Source organism: Psittacula echo, assembly GCF_963264785.1.
Source record: "Psittacula echo genome assembly, chromosome: 4".
Taxonomy (NCBI): domain Eukaryota; kingdom Metazoa; phylum Chordata; class Aves; order Psittaciformes; family Psittacidae; genus Psittacula; species Psittacula echo.
In genome coordinates this window covers 31,769,388-31,792,189 of record NC_137738.1, presented here as the reverse complement: position 1 = coordinate 31,792,189, position 22,802 = coordinate 31,769,388, and the positions used below count along the sequence as shown (strand labels likewise).

The 22,802-nt window shown below is 35.9% G+C and overlaps 1 protein-coding gene across 1 annotated transcript in view; it reads left to right on the top strand.

The window, feature by feature from the left end:
• The window catches only part of FAM120B (family with sequence similarity 120 member B), a gene marked incomplete at its 5' end in the record, with an annotated part of 53,775 nt that overhangs the window by 7,931 nt on the left and 23,042 nt on the right, over positions 1–22,802 (top strand). Inside the window, 3 exon segments of the mRNA XM_080616481.1 lie at positions 5,864–5,956; positions 12,305–12,477; positions 16,047–16,139. Of these exon segments, the coding sequence (XP_080472607.1) occupies positions 5,864–5,956; positions 12,305–12,477; positions 16,047–16,139 (359 nt within the window).

Below are 22,802 nucleotides of genomic sequence, written 5' to 3'. Positions count from 1 at the left end.
TTCTTAAGACTTCCATTAGTTAAATGTTATCTTTACAGTGTCTTTTAGGCAATGAGTTGAAAATTAAAAATGCACTGAACTTTTATTCTTTTTAATATGTTGTGTCTTCTTGGTAGTCACTTTACATTTTATTGACGAAGGTGCACCTCCATCAAACCTAATATTCAAACTACGTGCTTAGAAAGCCACAGAAAGGTAATTAAATACCTGGCTTGCTTCAGCAGCTAGAGGTTGAGTTGTTCCATAATAGGAAAAAAAAACCCAAACCCAAACAATAGGAAATACTGAATCAGAGTTTACATAGTAGGGATGTTGGTAGATGAGAAGCTCAACATGACCAGCTTCCAGTACCTAAAGGAGGCCTACAAGAGAGCTGGAGAGGAACTTTTTACAAAGGCCTGTAGTAATAGGACAAGGGGAATGGCTTTAATCTGAATGAAAGTAGATTTAAATTAGATATTAGGGAGAAATTCTTCACCATGAGAGTGGTGAGACATTGACGCAGGTTGCCCAGAGAAGTTGTGAATGTCCCATCCCTGGCAGTGAGTCGTGACTGCTCCTGAACCCAGGACACAGTGTCAAGGCCCGGATGCATGAGTCTTTGAGCAACCTGGTCTTGTGGGAAGTATCCCTGCCCATGACAGGGGGATTGGAATTAGATGAGCTTTAAGGTCCCTTCCAACCCAAACCATTCTATGATTCTATGATAGTCATTTGGAGAGAGTAATGGAATCTCAGCAGTAATCATGCACATCTGTCATTTCTCATTTTTCAGCCTACTGCCTCTAAATTTTGTAGATAATTATAACTTGGTTGGGTTTTATTTATTATTCTAAGTAGTAGGATATTCATTGATGCTTTCAGAAACATCCAGACAAAAAACTGCTAATTAACAATCGTTGCTGTGAGATGGCAGGGTAGTAGGCAGATTTGCATTTATGTTATAGTGTTTGTAGTTCTCAGATAAAGAAGATTACAATTGAAATACCAAAACATTAATTTATAATCCTGTTGAAAAGAAATTTGAATGGGAAAGAGGTCTTCTTTTGTGAAAGTGATTTTAGAATAAACCCACAGATAACATGTATTATTTGTTCTCAGTTTGCTTCAAATTCCAGAGTTAATTTTCTAAAGTAAATCGTACTTGTGCACCCTCAGTTCTTAACCCTTCCCAGAAGGTAGATAGAGTGTGTCCGCATGGGCACTCCTATTAAATTTGCATTTTTAGTGCATGTATTTACCTCTAACTGCTTTAACCACATCAGTTCCTAGGAGTTCATGGGTTGTTTTTGTATTCCAGTGTATAGTTGCTTCTAAGTCAAGTGTGTAGGTCATTAATCAGAGCCTGTATGAGAATTCATAAGTAAATGTAATAATTATTTTTTATTTATGAACTTGCTGATGGACCTACGTGGAATTTTTTTCTTAAAGTAAGTAGAATCCTTTGCCAGTTTCCCTTAGATGAGATTAAGTTGACTTTTGTAATTCAGTGAGGGGTAGGAAGGGAAGAAGTAATTTACACTGTACGTAGGTTGTAGTATAATGTAGAAAGACTTTGGATTAGCATTAAAAGGAGCTTGTTGGAAGGAGTCAACCAATTAAATTAGTCCATGTGGAGTCTGCTGCCGTTGTGATAGGGTTGCTAATGTAGCTCATTTGAAGCTATCTTGGCTAACTGTATACAGTATTCTAGTTTGCAGTGGAGATGTGTTAGTGATCCTCTTTTTTATTCCTTAAGATTCCTCAAATACAAGATTGCAGTGTTGGACAATGACTTCCTTGCAGTTTGCAAATCTGCTTATTTACTGTTGAATACTGTTGAATAGGGATAGCAAAGCAAGATAGTAAAAGCAGCAGTTACAGTTTTAGTTAGAACTGGTTAAAAGTAATGTAAACTGTTTCCTCTATCCTGAAACAAGAAACCATTAGTTTTGAATGTCTAGGTTGAGAGTGCCTAAGAAACCCAAAAATCCAAAAAATGTTGTCATATCCTTTGAAATCACGCATCTAGATCAAACCACTTTGCCTGGAGCCATAGCTTGATACACATTTCTATTGCTGTCAGTGCCAGTTTAGCTAATTCTTTTGCGCAGACACTTATTTCAGTCCCCATGCAATCTCTCAGTTGTGCTGGTACAGCTGTTTGTGCAGCTGTGTGGTAGCCCAATTTGAGAACTAAAAATAGTTCCCCTCCTCTCTCTCTTCTCTCCCTTTCTTGCAGTCAGGTGACTAACATGGTTCTGTTTCCTCATCTGACTCTGTGTAGCCACAAACAGCTGTGGTGAAACAGCCCAAGGGAATAGCAGTGAGTGGGAGCAAACAAATCAGTGTCAAGTCACCTATAAAAGGTAGCAGTGCTGCTGAAAGAATTGCTCATGAAGCTATGCCTTTGGTATAGTTTGGTATATGGTAAGCATGTGTGTACCTTTACTTGTGGAAATGTTGCTAGAATCACAGCTTTATTTGTGATCCTACAAAAATAAGTAAGAGGTTGATGGTGATCCTGATAACATGGTATTTGTTGCCTGTGTATTTTAAAAGTATGTTCAAAATTTCTGATCATTATGTAGAATATTGCATATGGTGATACATAAATTGTCAACTTTTAGCATCTTTCCTAGAAAAATAGTGCTATTAGAGAAGTTCAATAAGGAGGGGAAAATAACAGTAAATAATGCACCTTGATAGTCCAGCCAGGCTCGCTGTTTTGTGTGCAAATTCGGAAGAAAGCCAGCAGGTTTAGGCACTACCGCAGTCCATGGAAGAATGACCTGCACCTGCATGACTGGTGCCAATTAGGGGGTTATGTAATGCCCCTTGTGCGGCCATTGGCTTCTCAGGGCCAGCTCCTGGAAGTTCTGTCATCCCTCCCAATTTTAACATTGGCAGGCCAGACTGATCCTCACTTGGACACTGTCAAAACCAGTCCATTAGCAGAATTTTTGCCAGTTACCACCAGCGACTTACGGCTGGCACTGTTTCAGGTGTAAAGGAGCACACGTATTTCCAACTTCTTGTGTTTGGTGTTTTTCACATGGTTGAAATTTGCAGCTTCCACAGGTAGTTTAGAATCTATTTAAAGAAAGGAACTGCTGGTTTTTGAATTTCACTGTTGATGACTCTGTATATGCATTGTAGAAAAAGAAGTTTGAAAAATTGTTTGTTTGTTTTCCCAGAGATATTTCCATGCAGGGAGAGTTGGCATTTAGTAGTCATGTCTGTGTTTTGTTCTTGGTATGTTAATGTGCTGTCAGTTTGCAGGACCTTGCTTTCTGCTATATTTATTTAGCTACTTATGTGAACAGTAATGTACTTTTGTTACTAATGGACTATAATAGTGAAAAGCACTCTGCTGATGGGGCGTTACTTCCTGTACCAACATTCACATACATTAAAAGAACAAAACTAGAGGTTTCCTACTGACTTGTGCTTGAGCTCAATGGTGATGTAAAAATAGTATAGGAATTTGGAATTGAGAGACATTTTGATAAGTTGTTCTGAGTTGTGGGACTTATAAAGAGTGGCTTTGTGCCAGCTTCCCCTCAGCAAAGCTTTTATATTTCCATGTTCTTCCTAGCATCTTCTTAACTTCTCCCCATGTCTTTGACAAACCCCTCCAGCAATATATGGTGTTCCTAAGTATGTTCCCTATTGCCTTCTGCTCTCCCCTAATGCCATCTACCTTTTTACTCAGTTCTATAACTACTTGTGTATTGATTTGCCATACATCCAGTGCATTTGGATACAACAGGTGACTTGACTTTCCTATCTTTCTTTCAGTTGATGTTCTAACAGGATCTCTGTCAGCTGAGTCACCAGTTTCACAACATGTTTAGGATTTTAATACATTTGAAATCTCTTCTCCTCTGTCAGGCTTAGTTGAAACAGAGCAGTGCACCATGAATTAATTATAAGACAGATGTCCTAATTGTATTAGGTTTGCTTCTGTAAGAAGCCAGGCTAAAATTTGAGAGGCTGAGTGAGCTCAATAGGTTGACTAAAGCAGAATAATTTACATATAAATCTTAAATGAGAATGCTAAAATATCAAAATGTTTCTGAAAGTGACTTCAGGGTATTAAATTGAAGGTTTGGTGGGTTTTTTTTATGAAATAGCATTATCATAGGCAATGATTTATATTCAAGATGTGAGACTATTCAGCTACTGAAATGTGCTGTTGAAAGCTTTTTTCTTTTTTTTCCCTCCGTGTAAGCGTTTTTCATTTTATTCTTAATGTCATCAGTTTTTGAACAGTGAAGCATGGGAAGCCAGGTCTCATGCTGTCCGTTAGAGTCCAGCAGTTGATTCTTCAGCCCCTCACCTTTATTGGGAGTTTGTGCTGCAGGTCAGTGGGGAAGGAAGAAGAAGCAGGGCCGTAAACCAGATTTTGTTGTGTTCTTCTCTCCTGCCTCTTTTATCCCTGACACTAGAACTCCATCTGAGGCATTTCTGCTCATTCATTCATGCCAACAGTCATTTGCAGTGTTGAGCTATGAATGAGATCGGGAAATTAATGTAACTGAACTTTTTGGGTGGTGGAGGGAAAGGAAGGAGAGTGTTGGAGAGGTCTGGTTTATTTTAAGCTAGGTGAAGTTTTTCATTAGGGTTCATAATGTGGCATCAGAAATACTTGTGCAATAAAGTGCAGGGTGTTTGCAATTGATGATAAAAGGCAGAAATTGTAAAGAGTGGCCTCAGCACTGGGTGAGAGCTGGAAGGAATTAGATACAACTCTGTGAATCTGGAAAGTGACAAGGGTGGGAAAGCTGTAAGATTTGCCTGGAAAAGATTTGAAAACACTATTCCAAGTGCCCAGGACTAGCTAAATCTGTCTGCTTCATACTGTTTACCAGACTACAGAGAGTGGAAATTTAGGGCACTATAACAAGGTTACCATAAGCAATATCTCTACAGAATGCAGAAGCACCATTTATAACAACGATAATTATTCTAAGGTTTTTTAAGGTGACTTGCATTGGAACGATTATGAGCTGACTACTGGAAATTAGGTAGGCTGCATTTCAAAAATTCTTAAATGTTTTAGTTTTTTCTGAGGGTATTTTCTTTCCTTTTTTGTTTTTTTCTTCCCTAAGCATCAAGTAGTTAGATGCACAACTCAAGCAGTGAAATTTTTAATTTAAGAGGCTCTCTACTCTTTATTGGAGGGCGGGGTAGAGTTGAAGTTAGGGGGTAGGAAACCACTTGGGCTATTATGCATAAACAATCCCTTTATACTAGATAAAAGGTCTGAAACAATGGGCTGTAAAAGCTCTGCATCTGACTTTTACAGATGCAGATGTAAAATGCATCTGTATCTTGCATTTTACAAGATACATGATGACTCCATTGCTGGCAGCTTTCAAATAGCCATCGGGGCCTTATAAAGATTTTGTCTTAAACCCTGACACAGGAAATGTCAGGGCAAGTTGGGAGGAGAATCATATTAAGGACTGACTGCATATGTGGCAGTGTGACAGCCCTGAGAGAATGAGACAGCTCACGTGGGTCCCTAAGCTATATCTGATGCCTCCATAGCTTCCTGAACTGCCTTGAAATGGGAAGGCCTAAAATTGGCTGTAAGCCGTTTTAGAATGTTTTCCACAGACTAGTACTTACATTTATGGCTACAGTTCCCAACTCCAAACTCATGTTTATAGTGCATAATTCAAAGTTTCTTCATTTGCTCTGATCATTTGTCACGAAGATCGTAAAACTAATTTTTATTTGTTTTTTAAGAAGCTGAGCAAATAAGTAATTTTAAGTGCCTTCCATTACTTTAGAATCCTTATCACTACTGCTTCCAACTTTTACACTAGTGTCAATACTTGCATTTGACTTACTGATCCAATTCTGTCTTTTTTAGGTGGAGCCTATTCTTTCGTGAAAGAGTGGTTTGTCTATTTTGGAAATCCTCTCAAACAGCCAGAGCTCATACAGCCTGTACAACCTATTCCAGGTAGAATAAAATGTGTTTAAATCTGAACTGAAATAATGCCATAACTACAATAAGGTTAGGCAATCCATCATCACATGTTTGATATGGAATCCAAAACATCTGTGGAGAACAAGGAGCTAAAGTAGAAATGCTGCATGCCTGTAATTGCTTTTAATTACCCTATGTAATTGTAACAGAATTCAGCTTTGAGCTACATGTTATTACTATGTCCTGTTAAATCCAGTGCTAATTCAGACGTCAGTTCTAAAATGCAAACAATTTCTTAGAGGTTCTAAATACTGCTTTGACACTGAGATAAGTGGTATGTGGGGCCATATGACAATTCTCTTGAGCTGCTTGAAAGAATCTGTTAACAAGACTGGCAGACAAGATTAAAAGGGTCATTTTTAGATCACCTGTGTCAACCCAGGAAGAGAATCCAGCTTTCAGTAAAAATATAACTAGGCTACTGAAGCTGTTTCTACTGTCTTAAGCATCAAGTGTTTTGTCTGTCTTTTATCTTCTTTCCCTTGGTAAAGGACACACGAATACCCTTAATGAAATTAATGGAATGTGTTACGTTTACAAGGAAGTATCACACACTTTAGTGAAAAGATTGGGCACTGTATATGTCACTAAACTGTATCATGCAATGCAAGTTTAGGACAGGAAGTAAACAATACTGTATCAATTTTGTTATTTCAGAAAGAAAATTGTCCTAATTGTTCATTTGATCATGCTGTTGTAGTCATAACCCCACTATCTCTACTGTCGCAGTGCTCGCTCTTCTTTCTGGTCATCTGCTTTTATGTGGATCAGGAACTCAGATGTTTTTAGTCTTTCATATGAATTTAATTAATTCCATTGATACACAATACCATTGATACCTTGTAAAGGAAAATTATTATCTATTAACTTTTTGAGAGTAATTACTAATGCTTCTTTCTTCAGTATCCGGAGCTTTCTGTAGCAGTTCTTGTTCTGATCTAGTCTAAATCCAGGTTTAAAAGAAGGTGGGTTTGTTGGTTTGTTTTTTTTTTTTTTGGGGGGGGGTTGTGTTGGTTTTGGTTTTTTGATATTTTTTTTTTTTTTTTTTTTTCTGTTAGGGATTGCTTTAGAACCTACTTGGTTTTCGTTTTCCAGAATCATAGTAATTTTTTTTTAAGATACCTGAAGATTGTACATTTATCTTCATGTCTGAAACTTGTATATTTAATAAGAGTCTTCATATTCAAGGCTTAAGGAAAACCTGTTGATCTTTAGATATCAGCCTTTTCAAAATCCTTTTGAAAGAAACTGGAAAGAAATGAGTTATATAGACGAAGTACAAACAAGGTTTCATTTGATATACAGTAGTTTCGCTGTCCAGTACCCTGATACAATATAAAGATAGTGATTATCTAATTGACTTAATGATAGCATGAAATTGCTGTGAAATTTTCCAAATGGATACAAATATGCAGGGTAAAAATTGATTGGTCTGTGCTTTTCAACTGTGTTATTTCAGCATACAGTGGTCTGGTAACATGCATTTGTAAAACAAGCAAACAAAACCCAACATAGTATAAACATGCCTAGGTAGTTGCATTTCAGTTTACATGGCAAATATATTTTATTTGTTGTGAATTTTTCCTTCCCAGATAGTATAGTACCTTCCTCCCTTGCTGGAGAGGAATCCACTTAGTCTTATGTACTTTGGTTCTACTGCTCTGCAAACATGCTACACATAGAACCCACCCTCATGTTGACAATAAACAGGATTTAAAATCACTCTGTGTGTTTGTTTATAGCAACCACATAAGAAGAGTTTATAAAAACAGCATCTTCTCAGCTATAATCTTTACTTACTCTGTAATGAAAGGCTGTTCAAGCAGACTATTAAAAAAGGGGAGGAGGACTTGTAGTGTTTATTTTTAGTGCTCTGTTGTTATTCCTTCAGTGCACAAATATTTTTCTAAAATTTTTACAGTCCATATTAGTATGCCTTACATTCGCTCATGCATCTTTTATTTTCCACAGCAGGACTTTCTAGTTCACCAAATAAGGTTCTCAACAGCGCATCAGATTTTTCAGACAGGGATCATATTAAGAGCTAAATTTAAAGAAGTTGTTACAGGAAGTTAGAGTTCAAAGCTGTCAATCAAGATCAGGTTACTCAAAAAGAGGAAAAACCTTACCAGAAACTATTTAAAAAGTCACAGGTGCAATTAATCTGGGAAGGCTCTGCTTTATCTTTTGGGGAAAATAATAACCTCATCATCACAACTACTTCACAAATGTGCTGAGAATACATGGGAAATCCTGGCCGTTCAATTTGATTTAGATTTAAAAGTCTGAAGCAAGAATATTTGATCTGAACTTCAAACTGCAATGCACATAACCATAACTATCTTAAATTTTGCATTGATGTAAAAAAACCCCAAAAAAGTAGAATTCCCATTGATTTTTTGTGTGTGTGTGTGTATAAACCAGCAAAACTGTCTTCCATCTGAAAAGCTAGTGGGCAATAGATTCAATGTTAATTTTTCTTAAAAATGAAATATCGAATCCTGAAGGCTGTAAGATAATAAAATATATTTAAAATACAGTGTGTATTATGTATATATATTTTTCTGGAGAGACAGTCTTCTGAATTGGCATCTGTGCTTGCTTCCTTTCTCTCTGTTCTTCTCTTCCAGAATGTTTCTTTTCAGTTGAATGAATGTGATCGTTATGCTTCCCACACATCGACAGAGCAGCACTTAAATGATAAAAATGTCTCTGAGAATTGAATTTTGTTAGAAGGCTTGTGAGCCAAGAAAATACTGTTCAACATCCGTATGTTGTGAACATAGCAGATCTATTTGTTACATGTGCAGTTTATATGGAACAGAAAAAGTTTTAAAGTGAAGTATTTACTGGAATTGTGTGGATTCTGGTTTTCTTTTTATTTCTGAAAATGTGTAGGATATTGTAGCTTCATACCACAGGACTTTGGATGTACATTCACTATTCTAATCATTGCATCTTACAGGAGTACGTCATGAATATGCTTATGTTCAAAATGCAGTTTCTGAAATACTTCTTTAAATGTCAGATTTAATTGGCATTTGGGTTTATGGCATCTTTAAAACTAGCCACAATTGTTAACAAGTTAAGGTTCAGTGTTCATAGCAAGTACATTTTTATAAACTTATTTTTATTGCTCAGTATTTACATGAGTTTTTAAAGCTATGAAGTGTAAAAGTTCTGTTCCTGGTGTTATAAAATGGAATTTCAATAGTCATTATTTTAACTACACACGAATAGTTGATATTATACTTTTATATCTATATAGAATCATGGAATAGTTAGGGTTGGAAAAGACCTTAAGATCATCTAGTTCCAACCCCCCTGCCATGGGCAGGGACACCTCTCACTAAACCATGCCACCGAAGGCCTCATCCAACCTGGCCTTGAACACCGCCAGGGATGGAGCATTCACAGCCTCCCTGGGAAACACATTCCAGTGCCTCACCACCCTAACAGTAAAGAATTTCTTCCTTATATCCAATCTAAACTTCCCCTGTTTAAGTTTGAACACGTTACCCATTGTCCTGCCACTGCAGTCCCTGATGAATAGTCCATCCACAATGATGACATGTTTTAAGTTGGTATATATGTGAGGATCACCTTTGTATAAGCCTTGAGTTCAATAATATCCTAGCATTAATGCATTCCACAACTCTTGCATGATTGCATATTCATAAATCAGTAATTGAGGCTCAAACAAATGAAATATTTATGTATTCCCTTGAAGTGCTGATGTTATCATGATGCTTTCTATATGACAATGTCTCTAAATGTGTGAGTAAGAAGGAAAATTGGAAAAAAAAATTAATGTTTTTTCATTTAACTTGTTGGTTATCCATTTTTGTGTTTAGGCAAGTAATATCTCTTGATTTCCAATGGAGGTTTTTGTGACACTGCTCCTCTTGGAGTTCCCAAGGACTACAGTTTGCATAGTACTGAATACAGTTTTCACAGTTTTATGCATGTTGAGAATGATCATAAGTTTGAGGTTCTCTCTGTAATTCATAGGAACATGTGGTTTCTACAACCCCAGTAGGAATGATAATTTTCTCATGACTAATCTTTACAGTAAAGATCTATCAATTATAAATATCTAGTATGTTTAATTCTGTTTCCCTTTTGGTGCTTAGTTTTTGGGGTCTTTTAGGTTAATTTAGTAAGTAAATTTCTCTCAGGAATTTTCTAATTGCTGTAAAGTGTATAATGAGGTAACTAAAGCAGAGAACAGTTTTGGAGGACTACTGTACAGCAATCTTAGGTGTCTTGTTGACTTCAATGCATGATGGGAGAGTCATTTAACTTAGCATAATTGTTTCTTTGTTTTACTTATTTATTCATTTAAGGGTTAATATAATGGATTGATCTTGGTTATTACATGAAATTTAATTACTTGTAGAAGAAATCCTTTCAGAAAAACACTTTTGGTTGGTATGTTCCAAGAGGAGATTGCGTTAAGTCTTCTTTCCCAGAGTAAATAACTCATAATTCATCAGTACCTCTTTTTCCCAGGTGCAAGTAGATGTTGTTTCTGAAAGAGTAAGAAAGTGTTTATAGAGGTCTTGAATTTTTTGTTGAGCTCTCTCTACATAGATATGTAATGTTGATTATTGATGTGGTTCATGGTTTTATTCTGAAAAAAGAAAGATTTCTGTTATTAGGTATACCCCTGGATGCAAGTCATTTAAAAGAAACAGCTGTACAGATGGAAAGAGTACTTTCCTTTAACTGATTCTTGGCGTATCTTTTCATATGCAGCTGATTGGGAAGCTTCTAGAAAGCGGAAACCATCACAACTATATGAGTTTATGTATATAAAAATTGTTTCACACATTAAAGTTGCTTAACCTGATAGGAAAAGTTGGCTTTGCTCTGCTTTTATGCATATTATATTTGCTTTTCTTCTTGGAAATCAGTCTCTGCTTTTCTTTTATTAAAGCAGCAATTGCCAGTATCAAAACCAGTAATCTGAGTCTTACTGTGCTGTCCGTACTGGACCACTCACTGCCAATATTTATGTTATCACTAACCTGTATTTCTAACTAAAATCAAGCAACTTGTATTTTTTCTTAATATATACATCTCCCTATAAAAGAAGGTTTGAATCTCTTACGATTGTATGATGGTGGTTTTTTACATGGTTAAAACTTTTGATGGGAGACTCAGACTTAAAAATAGTAAAGGAAACATCCATCATGGAGAAGAAAAAAGAAAATATCTTCTAGTTTCCCCCTCTCCAAAGAATTAGTACCATTTGGTTAATGGGCTTTCTTGGCTAAATAAACAGTGTCTATGTAGATTTCAGCACCTTGTCACTTTAACCATTTATTATCACCAAGTGTTCCTCACTGGGCAGCTGCTGCCTGTCACACAAAAAAGGAAAAGGTGTTACCAAATGTAGCTTAATTAGTCCACATTTAAAATTCACACCTCATTTTATTTAACTACAGAAACAGCAGTATTTTATGGGAGGATTCTGTCTTTAATTGGGATTCTTAGGCATAAATAGTTAGCTGTTCTGTTATTTCACGTGCATTAGTGTTTATTTTCATAACGAGTTAAATGTAATTTAAATGGGGAGAAAATTTTGCATTAATTCTCAAGTTGGGGATGGCAACATGGGATAGATATTAAGGATTTTGAGACCACTGTGAATGATACTACAGGAAGTCTGGAAGATACGTTGTACATAACTGATGGCAATTCTTTTGTTTGCAGCAGTGTTTTATGCAGTAGCCTAGGGAGTGCAAAATACCAGAGAGCCTTGTTTTCTGTTCCCAAACTGGAACCTACTGCAAAGGAGCCATACAAGTACAGTGTTTTGTGTAGAATGTGTATGCCACAGGTGACCAGTTTTTCATTAAAACAGGTGATTATTAGGGAAGCAGTGTGAGGATCCTTCAAGGACCCCTGAGAGAGAAAGAGAAAGAAGAAATGTATGGCCGTTTTTTGCTGAATCGCTGTTTTATGATGAACCTAACCTTATTTAATACTGTGAACCCCCAAGGGAAAGGACACACTTGTAGGCAGATTTTTTGCAAAGAATAAAAGCCTGCTGTCTCAAAGTCTTCTGCATCTTTGTAACAATTGAATTCAGCCCACTCTGCTTAAACATGCCCGTATTCAATACAACTTGTTTAAATTACAGGCCTTTTCTTCTTTTTTTCCTCCCCGAATGCCAAGTTTTGTCAAATACATTTCATTTTCAACTCTGTCGTTGCAAGTGCCAAGAGCAGATCAGTTGTTTCCTTTCAGATTGTAATGAGGTAGGCATGTTTTATCTTGTTGCTGCCAAGATAGAATAATGAATTTCTTTTGTAGGTGGAACACCTAATTTGAAAACACTGTGGTTTGCCAAAGGACCTGACGTGGAAAAGCAGCGATATAGTACATTTCTGGCATGCTTTCACATTCACGACGGGATGGAATATCTCCAAGGTCTTGAAGCACCTGTTGCAGCATTCTGTTGCTTACTGGTCTATCTTATGATGCAGGTAACTGGGACAGTTGCTTTTTCTTCAGCTGTCATCCCTGATAGTCTATGCTGGATTTTTCTCTTAATCTTTACCATAGGCATAGATGCTCAAGTATAATAATACTGCATTACAGTATTTTTAATTACTTCATTTAACATGTGTCATGCTGTTCAAGAAATACTTGTGTTTTTTCATAGCTAATCATAACTTTCACATGCCCATGACAAAGCCCCTTGGGCAGTTTAACAGAGAGAGTGTAAACTGAGGGATTTCCCCTGCATTTGTGGTCCTGTTTGCAAATTAAAGCTTCTCTTTTTGTGTTTCCTTTGTGTCATCGAAAGAAGACATTCCCTCAGGTGACTGTGCAGTCTGTGCCAACAAACTATATAAATATTTAGTCAGCTGTCACTACTTTTTCACACCATCTTGCCAATCTACTCAGTTTCAAGCCAGAATAGAGGATATGGCTCTTCTCATTAAATTCTGAGTAATAGGGGATCATTAGGTAGCAGTTCTGTTATAATTCCAAGCATTTGCCAGCCTGCAGACTACCTTAATTGTAACAAAAAGGAACACGAGGTGAAATAAAATATTGCTTCATTATTTACATTTCTCTTAGGTATTTAATATATTGTCTGTACTTGCCACCTTTCAAGTGTTAATCTCACAAGATTTTCCTCTTTGAGGATGAGAAAATTATAATGCCTTTATCTAATCTGATAAGCTCTGTTGTACTTTTCCTTACACTGAACTGCATTTTGTCTTTTGGTTTGTTTTTCTCTCAGACTTTGCTTCCCTCGAGAACAGATTTATACTGGTGTATGTTGCATGACAACAAGTTCTCCCTGACTTTTCCTTTCTTCTTCCTTTTTACAAGTTTGCTCAAACTTAGACAATGCATTGAGGAAGTACATACGGGAACTATAGGAATTATCTATATAGCTCTTTTTTTTAATTATTATTTTTTGCATAGCAGAATATAAATGGAAAGATTTTTGAAGATAAAATTTCTTAAACATAATTTCATGGCTTGTGGTTTCAGTTCAGCAAGATACATATCATATACTTAGCTTTTAAATTACTCTTAAGTGTTTTTTGTATTTGGATATGAAACCATAGTTTCATTTATCTATTTTCACTCTTTCATTTATTTATTATGATATCCTGTATAACCTTTCACAGGATGATTACTAAATTATTTTGGAGGGGTTTCTTTAGTGGGATTAAGAAGAAGAGTAACAGGACAGAACACCTACAGAAATGTAGATTTACTGAGCCTTGATCACGGCATAATTAATAAAGTGGAAAAAAACCCTGCTTGTTAGGGATTTGGTTTTCGGAACTTACTATTTCAATGGTGAATGCGAAAAACAAAGATGAAAGCAGTTTTGCAGCTGATGCTTTCTGTAAGAATAATAGCAGAGGACTTAGCAATAGCAGTAGCAGAGGACATGCAATGGACTTAATTTCATGGAAGGTTTTTCATGACATTGCCAGTTTCTCAACACCTGTTCCATTTTCCTGAGTCTCTTCTGCCCTCTGAATTTCACTGATGCAATCTACCCTGTGAACCAGACTAGGGAACTGATTTGGATTAAACTGTTTCTCACTGATGAGTTGTTTTATGTGTTGCTTAGTTGTCCATTTGTTTTCTTGAGTGTTTGAGAGGAAAACGTGAGAGCAAGAATGCCAGCATCCACGTTTCAAGCTAGCCATGCTGCTTCCATTTGTTTTATAGCTGAGAGAACAATGCTTGTCTAACTGTGGCCTAATTCTTGTCTTTACTTAACACTTCAGTCTTACATTTATATTAGAGAAGCAAGGCAGATTTTTACTCCAAAGGTGATTTAAGATGAGCAACTAAAGGTTGCCTTGAAGCAGGCTAACATCATTTCCTTCAGCTCATGTAAGAGAGAAGTATACTTCTTAAAAATGTCATTACTTATCATCTAATCTGAGTTTTGCAGGAGCCAGCATACTAACCTACCCATCTGGCTTCCTCAAAATTCATGTGCAAGTATTTAATGAAAACTTAAGATGCAAGTTTGTGGGGTTTTTTTCCAAACAAGAAAAAATGTGAAATAAACAAATCTTAGCAATGTGAAGAAAGTGTCAGTTTGAAGAATAATCTTTTCCATGAGGGTTCTTTTCAAATATCCTCCAAATTAAGAACAGAAATAGTGAAAAAATTACAAAATAATAGGTCTGTCTTTAAAGTTGTTGAAATTCATTCATTCTAATACCAAACTGCAAAGAAAGGGGAAATTTCTCTTTCAAGCTCTTGCAGTTTTGGACGAAATCTGACAATGGAACTACGATAACCCACCAGCTTTGGTGACTGAATAAAGTATTTCTGTAAAGAAGTGTTTTGGTATTTGTAAGTCTTTTGACTGATCTACTCTGTTAGGGTAGTATTTTTTTTTTTTTTATTTATTTTTTTTTTTGTTAATTTTTTATTTCCTTCATTTTTTCTGTCACTTTTTGATTTTTAATAGCCTCGATAGAAACTCTTAACAGATTGAAATGGGATGTACACAGCATTCCCCAAAAATAAAGTAAATGCAGAGTTTTAGGCAACCTTTTAACTACTGTAAGCCCACAATGCACATTTCTGCACTTTGCAACAGAAACCTTCCCTCAAATTCCAGCTGATAAAGAGTTGTAATGCTTTATGGATCTCACTTAGAGACCTCTTTATAGGCTCAACATTTGTAACAGATCTTTGGTCCTGGTGCACATGTGTTATCTATAGTGTTCTTGGTAGAGGAAGCAAATGATCAGAAATGGACTGGTACTGTCAGGGAATCAGCCCAGCTGGTCTAGAGGCACTGTCTTTCTCCTGAGTTGATAATGTGCCTCTATAGAATCTCAGAATACTTTTTCACAACAGTAAATGCCTCCATTCTCCTTTTTCTGATAGAAGTATTAGAGTGAACTGTTACTGCGAATTTAGGATTTTTCCTCATGTTTTTCCCCTGGAACGTTTTAGGTTTAGTTTTCTTATAGTTTTGACTTCTTCCAGCTTAAGTATGCAGCCTAAAACCTTAAACAAATCCAAATATGTTTTGTTGTATTTTAAAATTTAGCTTAAAGTGGGTAAGTGAACTATTTTAGATTATTTTAAAGGTTCCAACAGATAACCACGTAAACCTTTGAAAAAAATCCTAAGGGTGATCACGTCTGTGGCTCACTGAGGTGGTTTTCATTCAGGGTCTTGATTATAAAGAAATTTATATTTCTTTTAAATCTCAGGTTTTTACTATACTTAGTGTTATGGAGATGAAGAAATTTCTTGTAATTAAGAAAATCCAAGGGAAGGGAAGGGAATACATGAAGAGTGGGCATTTTTTTTGGTGTGTGGAAATCCATGTGTACACACTTTGCACAGGCATTGGGGTATGTGCTTCATACAAGTTGTGAAAGTATTTTGTTCCATTTAAGTGTCTTCTTAGATGATGTATTCATGGTGGTCATAATTTCATGAGGTGGTTGATTTATGTTTGATGTGCTTGAGCAAGAAGAGTCTATTTTCAGAAAGTTCCTTTTTAGAGCTTTCAGATAATGTGTTATTTTTTCATCTGTTTTAGGTCAGTAGCCTCTCTATGGAGGACTTAAATGCATTTGTGGCACTTGTTCTCTGCCTCAAAGGGAAGTCAGCTGCTGAACTGGCAAGTTTGCAGGTACAGACTGGATTAATTGAATAGTATAAAATGTTAATGGCAACTGTGCGATAAATCTTTTGGGGGGAAATTCTACACTAAGTTTTTTTCAGATACAAGAACTGAGTGTCATGGTAAATATATAGGCTTTTAATGTGCTTTTAATGTGATTTGTTAATCAGATAAAAAAAGTAAAATACAAACAACATTGTCTGGTGATTGCAGTCCTCTCAGATTTCTTCTTGACTTGGCTTCCAGACTTCCAGCTGTTGGAAAATTTGTAATGGTGAATCCTGTCATGCAACATTGCTTTATTCTTTTTTCTCAAGGATAGTGTTTTGGGGCCTAATTTATATGAAAATCACTATATCACATAAGGTTTAGTACTGCTACTTGTGGGAGAACATAAACATAACAGAAACTAAAGCAGAAAAAATGTTGTTACCTAATGTGGCCCACTGTAGCAAATACCTTTTGTATCACACTATTCGATAATTTTTCAGGAGTTCTTTTCAATATTTTTATACACTCTCTGCAATCTGGTTCTTTTTTTCGTTTCCTATCTTCTTGAATCCGTATGTGGAAAAGCAGATTCCTAGTCGGTTATTGCAGTAGAAACATCTAAATAGTTGTTGTTGCATATCTAATTATACAAGAGTATTTTCAATCTCATAGCTTGCAGTTGTATTCAAAGTATTAGCAGCTTACAGCACAGACTGCACATGTCAGTGGCTGTTTGAGTTGTAGGCTTACTTAAAAGTAAGAGGGAAAGGGTTAGAAATGCTTGGAACCTTAACACATTTTCACTCTGAAAATCTTCCTCATATTTCCAGTAAGTTCTCTGCTACTTTGAAGAGTCCATGTTAAGAGTTGTAAAAGTACTTTTTATTGATGGCAAAAAGTACTTTTTGTTGATTGTACTTTTTGTTGATTTTTGTTGATTGTTGTAGGTAACCCAACCACTCCCATTACTGCCCATTCATTTCTAGTGCACAGGGACCAGTCTGATTCCCATTTCTTTATTTGGTTCATTGTAACAGACAAAGTCCAGTCTCCTATGAATTTTTTCAGAATTGATCACAAATTTGTTCTGCAGCCGACCAAGTATTAGGTCTGTGTAACAAAAAAGAAGCAACGAGTTGAAGGCAATACAGAAAACAGAAAAAATGTAGGAGTTATTTCTGTTGAAGATATTATTGCACAGTGTTGCACTTAACATTGAGTGTATCATCATTTTATCAAGTCTGTTGTGATAGTCATTCAGTAAAAGCATAAAGGAAGGCAAGAATAAGCAGGAAGTGTTGAAACAAATTGTTTGTAGGTACACTCACAGCTACTATTTTGTAAATGTTTGAAGTGCTTAGAAGTTTATTCTGTTTGAATTAGATGTCTTTGCATGATTCATTTGTGTTATGGTTCTATGAAATTATAAATCTGAGTGTTGTCTTTGAGCACGTAATACTAATCCATGTATACTGCTTATCAGCAGTCGTTCTACTAATTCAAAGCTGTTCACATAATTTTATAACTTTCCCAGGCTGTGAATAGGGGATAACAGTTTCAGAACTTTCCCCCATTGCCTTCAGATTAACCTCCCTTTCTGTGTTTTGATGGCCTGGATCTCCCAAAGGAGAATAGTTGCTGTTTCTCAGCTGGTTGTGTATCTCTGTCTTGTTGAGCTATATTAAGAGAAGATGTTATATTGTATTAATCATCAAAAAAATACTTCTTTTTCTTTATATATGTCACCTATAATTTTGTGGTAGCACCTGGATCAAGTTGAAGATTCATATGAGGTTAAGCTCACTTCACAGGAAGAGCAAGAAGTGGTTTATTTCTTGTTTCTGTGCTTCTGAAATGTGGTGTGTAGATGAAGGTGATAATGTCCTGTGAATTTTCTCTTGGAAAGTCCAGAAATCAAACTAATAGAATAATTTATATAAATATTGTAAAAATAATGATCAGTAAAGCAGGCTTTCTGAGCACTGTAATTCAAGCATCTCATTTTCATGATTCCGTCCCAGAATAGCTTAAACTGGTTTTACTTATTACTATGTTTATTTGGTAGTTTTACAAAATTGAGTTATGCTGTTAAATTATTTCAATAGTTAGTAAATATGGTACCAGTAGGTATTTAACAGCTTAATTTTCTATGTATTTGTGTTTAAAATTGAAGGATCCAAGTGCAGTTGATTACACTAACACATATCTGATTAATATATTGGTTCTATAGTAGGAAAATAGAGGAATAGTTTAGTTTGTTTACCATACTTGTTATTCTCCACTGAGAAGTTAAACTTGATCCCTGGAACTTAATAACTGAGCTTTCATGGAAGTTATGTTAAACTTAGTAAGCATCTGCAAAATTTTCTGAATATGCTTGCTCATTTGCAATTTTGGACTTAACACTGTATTATTATTTTAAATGTAGGAAAAAATATTTACTCCTTGTAGACCGTTCTGTGAAGAACATTGATTTGATAAAAAAATTATTCTTTTCTTACAAAGGAGTCCATTAGCAAATATGTTTTAGCAAAAGAAAACTAAACTTCCACTGTGAAGTATGAGAGAAAATGTGAATAGAGCCTGTTCTGCTGATAAGGCTGAAAAGTTCTCTTCATCCTCACTTTCAAATCTACTTTCTGATATAGTATCCATATGTCATAGTTAATGAGATCCATAAACCTGCAAATTTATGAAGCATAAATGTTCATGGTTTGAATAAAGTGGGTTAAAGCCAGAAAAATCCATAGTTTAACTCATGCTGAAAGAAAGTGGGCTGTTGACATATAACTAAAATTCACCTTAAATAGTATTTTCTGAGAATAACATAATGTATATACATGAAGATTTGATCAGTTTTCAAGATTGACGGTTTCAAAATACCAAAATGTTTTTTTTTTTTTTCCCCTAGTTGCCCTGTGCCTCCCTTGTATGATAGATTAACATTCTGCTTTGCCCAGGCCTCCCATAGAGCTTATACATAAGGTCAGAATTAAATTTTAGACCCCAGGTTGCCTATTTCCCTCCTTTCTATTTTAAATTGGTGTGTGGTGTTGGCAAAAAGCCCAGAGAGCCATCAGTCTAACTTTGAGGCCATTGTTGAGAAACAGAGACACCAGCAGTCATGCTTGCAGTCTTGTTTCTTGTACTGTGCTGGCCCTGGTTGTTTACAAGTGCAATTATAGATCATCTTTACCTGTAATGCATGTAAAATACTGGCCAAACAGGACAGACCATAATGACTTATAAACACAAGAACATTTTTTCTAAGATTTTTCTAAATATGTGAATATATGAGAAAATTGCATTGGAGGTATAAAGTTGTCAGTCGCATCTTTTCTTAAAGTCGTGGCCAAAGATGACATGGAAAGATTTGGTTAAAAAGGAAATATACCTGGAAATTGGTAGATGACATTTGGGTCCAATTAAATGCTTTTAAAAGTGAAAGGTATGTCAGAAAATATGAACTCAAAGTTAACAGCAGATGCATGGTTGGACATAAATATCACTGCTGGAATTTGTGGCATTTGCAAGCTCTTTATAGCTTTGCATAAAAAAAAAAAAAAAATAATCCAGTTATGCCAGAATATCTGCTTTGGAGTAATTACATCTTTTGTGCCACTTGTAAAAGGAACAGTTTGGCTGTATATGAGGTATAAGAAAGTCAAGCCCTGAAATGTATTCCTTCAAGTTTTCAAATGCCTTCAGTTGTTTAAAAAGTATTACTTATGCAAGATGAGCAGTCATTTTAGATCTTAAATGGTAAGCTCCAGAGAATCTGTGCAATTTGATTGCAAATGAACTTTCACAAAATGCGTGTTAAGTATTACTTAGAATCATAAAATCATAATGGGTTGGGTTGAAAAGGACCTTAAGATCATCCAGTTCCATCCCTTCTGCCATGGTCAGGGACACCTTCCACTAGACCATGTTGTTCAAAGCCCCATCCAACCTAGCCTTGAACACTCCCAGGGATCAAACATTCACAGCCTCTTTTGCACTTTTTGAGTGCCTCACCACTCTCACAGTAAAGAATTTCTTCTTTATATCTAACCTAAATCTCCCCCAGCTTTTGGAATAATAATAATAATAATAAAACAAATACTTGGCAAACTAGTTTACTAGTTTGATGGGCAGAAATAGCTTTAGCAAGAGTTGTAGTTTCATATAATCTTCAGCTATTTTGTATTGTACAGTGTCATGGAAGCAAAATTAGCTTGGTAATAGCATTATACTAATATTGCACAAGATTTTTTCTCTGAGTATTTTTCTGAGGGATATTTAGCCACATTCATGTGAAAAAGTACAATGTTTTAGAGCAGTGTGTAGGTATCTTGATTTGGGTCCCTCAAATTTCAGAAAGATTCTGCCGAATCTATTCTGTATTTTTAAACTTGATATCTTTTATCCCTTGCCTTGTGGACAGAAAAGCATAAATAATACCCAGATTCTGACCATTTCAGAATTTCAATCTTCTGAGCTATTTGGCAGCCCAAGATAAGTTTGTCAACACCGTTAGATGGGATACTTTTAAGACAGACTCGAAACAGCCTTTGTGAGTTATCTGTATTTTTCAAAATATAATTGCGTTAAAAAAAAAAATCCTATCTTCTCCAGGGAGTGTATTTATTGTGCCTGTGTGACTGTTTCCTAATAAATATTTGCTTGAAGTCTAATTGGACTGAGTAAAACAGAAAATACTCATAAGAATATTGTAAAGATCTCACAAATAAACCTCTCTTACATACTTGAGACCTGCTTCTGTGACGTACATTAGTATTAACTAAAATGGAATTCAAGTGCATTGTCAAATGCTTTATTGAGTCAGGATCTGTAATCCCACAACATCTGCATCTGTGAAAAGTGTTTTGAAAATGACAGGTGAGATTGTAACTGGCAGACTGTTGGAAATGTCAGGGGTCAAAAATGAGTGCAAATACAATTATATCTTAGGAGCTGAAGTTACTCACTGCTTACAGCATTGCTGAAAGTCTCACCTCTACATTTGTGGCTATTTTCATAAGCATCTTTTGAAGTTCTGAAGAAATTCAAGTTTTCTTGGTCCTGTTGCATGGACAACTGTTCCTTTGCTGTTGTTGGTTCATAAACATATAAAAAGTATTTTTTAGGCTTGCATATTCAGCTTCGAGACAAAATTGCTGTTCTGCCCTATTCTCCTCCATTTTCGTCTTTACCAAATTTGGTATATTTATTAGTAGTATTACAGTGTATTTCCCTGAACATTTTTTACAGTTGACATAAACTCTAGTATCAGAATTCACATAACTGTGAATATAATATAACTGTGTGAATTTTGTTATGTGTCACTGGCACAAATACAAACCCCAGCATGACTAGATCAGCTCGTTTACCTTCTGAGAAAAATACATTCATTTAGTTGAATTCAGTTTGCTTATGGAGAAAATTTTGGGCAAGAGTTTGAGCAAGAGCCTTAAAAGGGAGGATTTCTGTTCCTTTTGTGGAGGATGATGTTGCATTTTTCCTCAATAATTGTGTAAGTTTGCTCTGCTTTTTTGTGAGTTTCCCCTTTTACTGCCCTGTAGCTCATTATTAACAAGGTTTCAACAGGGAAATACCAGCAGTGTTTCAGTTATAAATACTTTTAGAGTTTATATAGCATAAAGAATTTTTCCGGATGTTTCAGGTAAAAGACACTGGAATTTCAGATAACAAGATTACTGTTAATTTTCAATCCATGCCTAATAATATTGCAGGAAGTGAAACATAATTATTTAATAGTGAGGATAATAAAATGCTCCCAAAATATTAAGCAAACCGACAACTTTGAAAAAATCAGAGATCACTCATTATAGAGAGGGAAAATAATAATAATTTCTGGTATCAGCTGACGTTTTCCTGCCAAGTTTGTGTTGGTCAAAGTGTATGTTTACTCCTGAGATAAGTAGTTTTCAATTCCTTGCATATGGTATGTTGAAAGAATCAAGCAGTACATGATGGTTGGAGGCGGTGTTTGCATGGTGTAGGTGGGGTTGCATTTAAGGGGTGACCTGTATCCCCACAGGGCAGGCGACATGCAGGGGCTGGAGCCAGGGAGGGAAGGGAGCATGCCGTCAGGAAGCGGAGGCACGCATGCACCTGCCTGTCATCTGCTCAGGGCTGCCTGCACCTGCCTCCGTGCCCCTGTCACGCCTGAGCAGGAATGCGAGCTGCACATCTGTCTTGGCTTTCGCTGGAGAAGCAGATGGCTATGTGTGACTTCAGAGAAGCAAAAATGGTTTCTGAAATGACCTAATGAGCCATTTATAGGTGGATAGAGAAAGAAGATAAAACAAGCCTTTAGGCATATGGTTACAGTGCTTTGTAGGATATACAGGAATTTTTCAAATTGCTATTGTAGAAATGTTCATCTAAGAAGATATGAGAAACAGCCAGGCTAACTAGGAACTGATTAGTTCCCTTTCTTTTCAAGTGTATTCTTGACTGACGTTATCATTGTCCAGGGGTTAAAAGTCAAAATGGTGTCCAGTTCCTATTTGTTGCTTTCTCTGTGACTTTGGTCAAACTGTTCAGTTCTTTCTTGTGTGCTAGTTCTTACTTGTAACACTCATGCATCAGTAGTTGCAATAATAGAAGTTCCTTAGCAAAAAGTGCTGTATAAATGTGATTTTTTTTATACATTCTTAACATTAATATTGATGT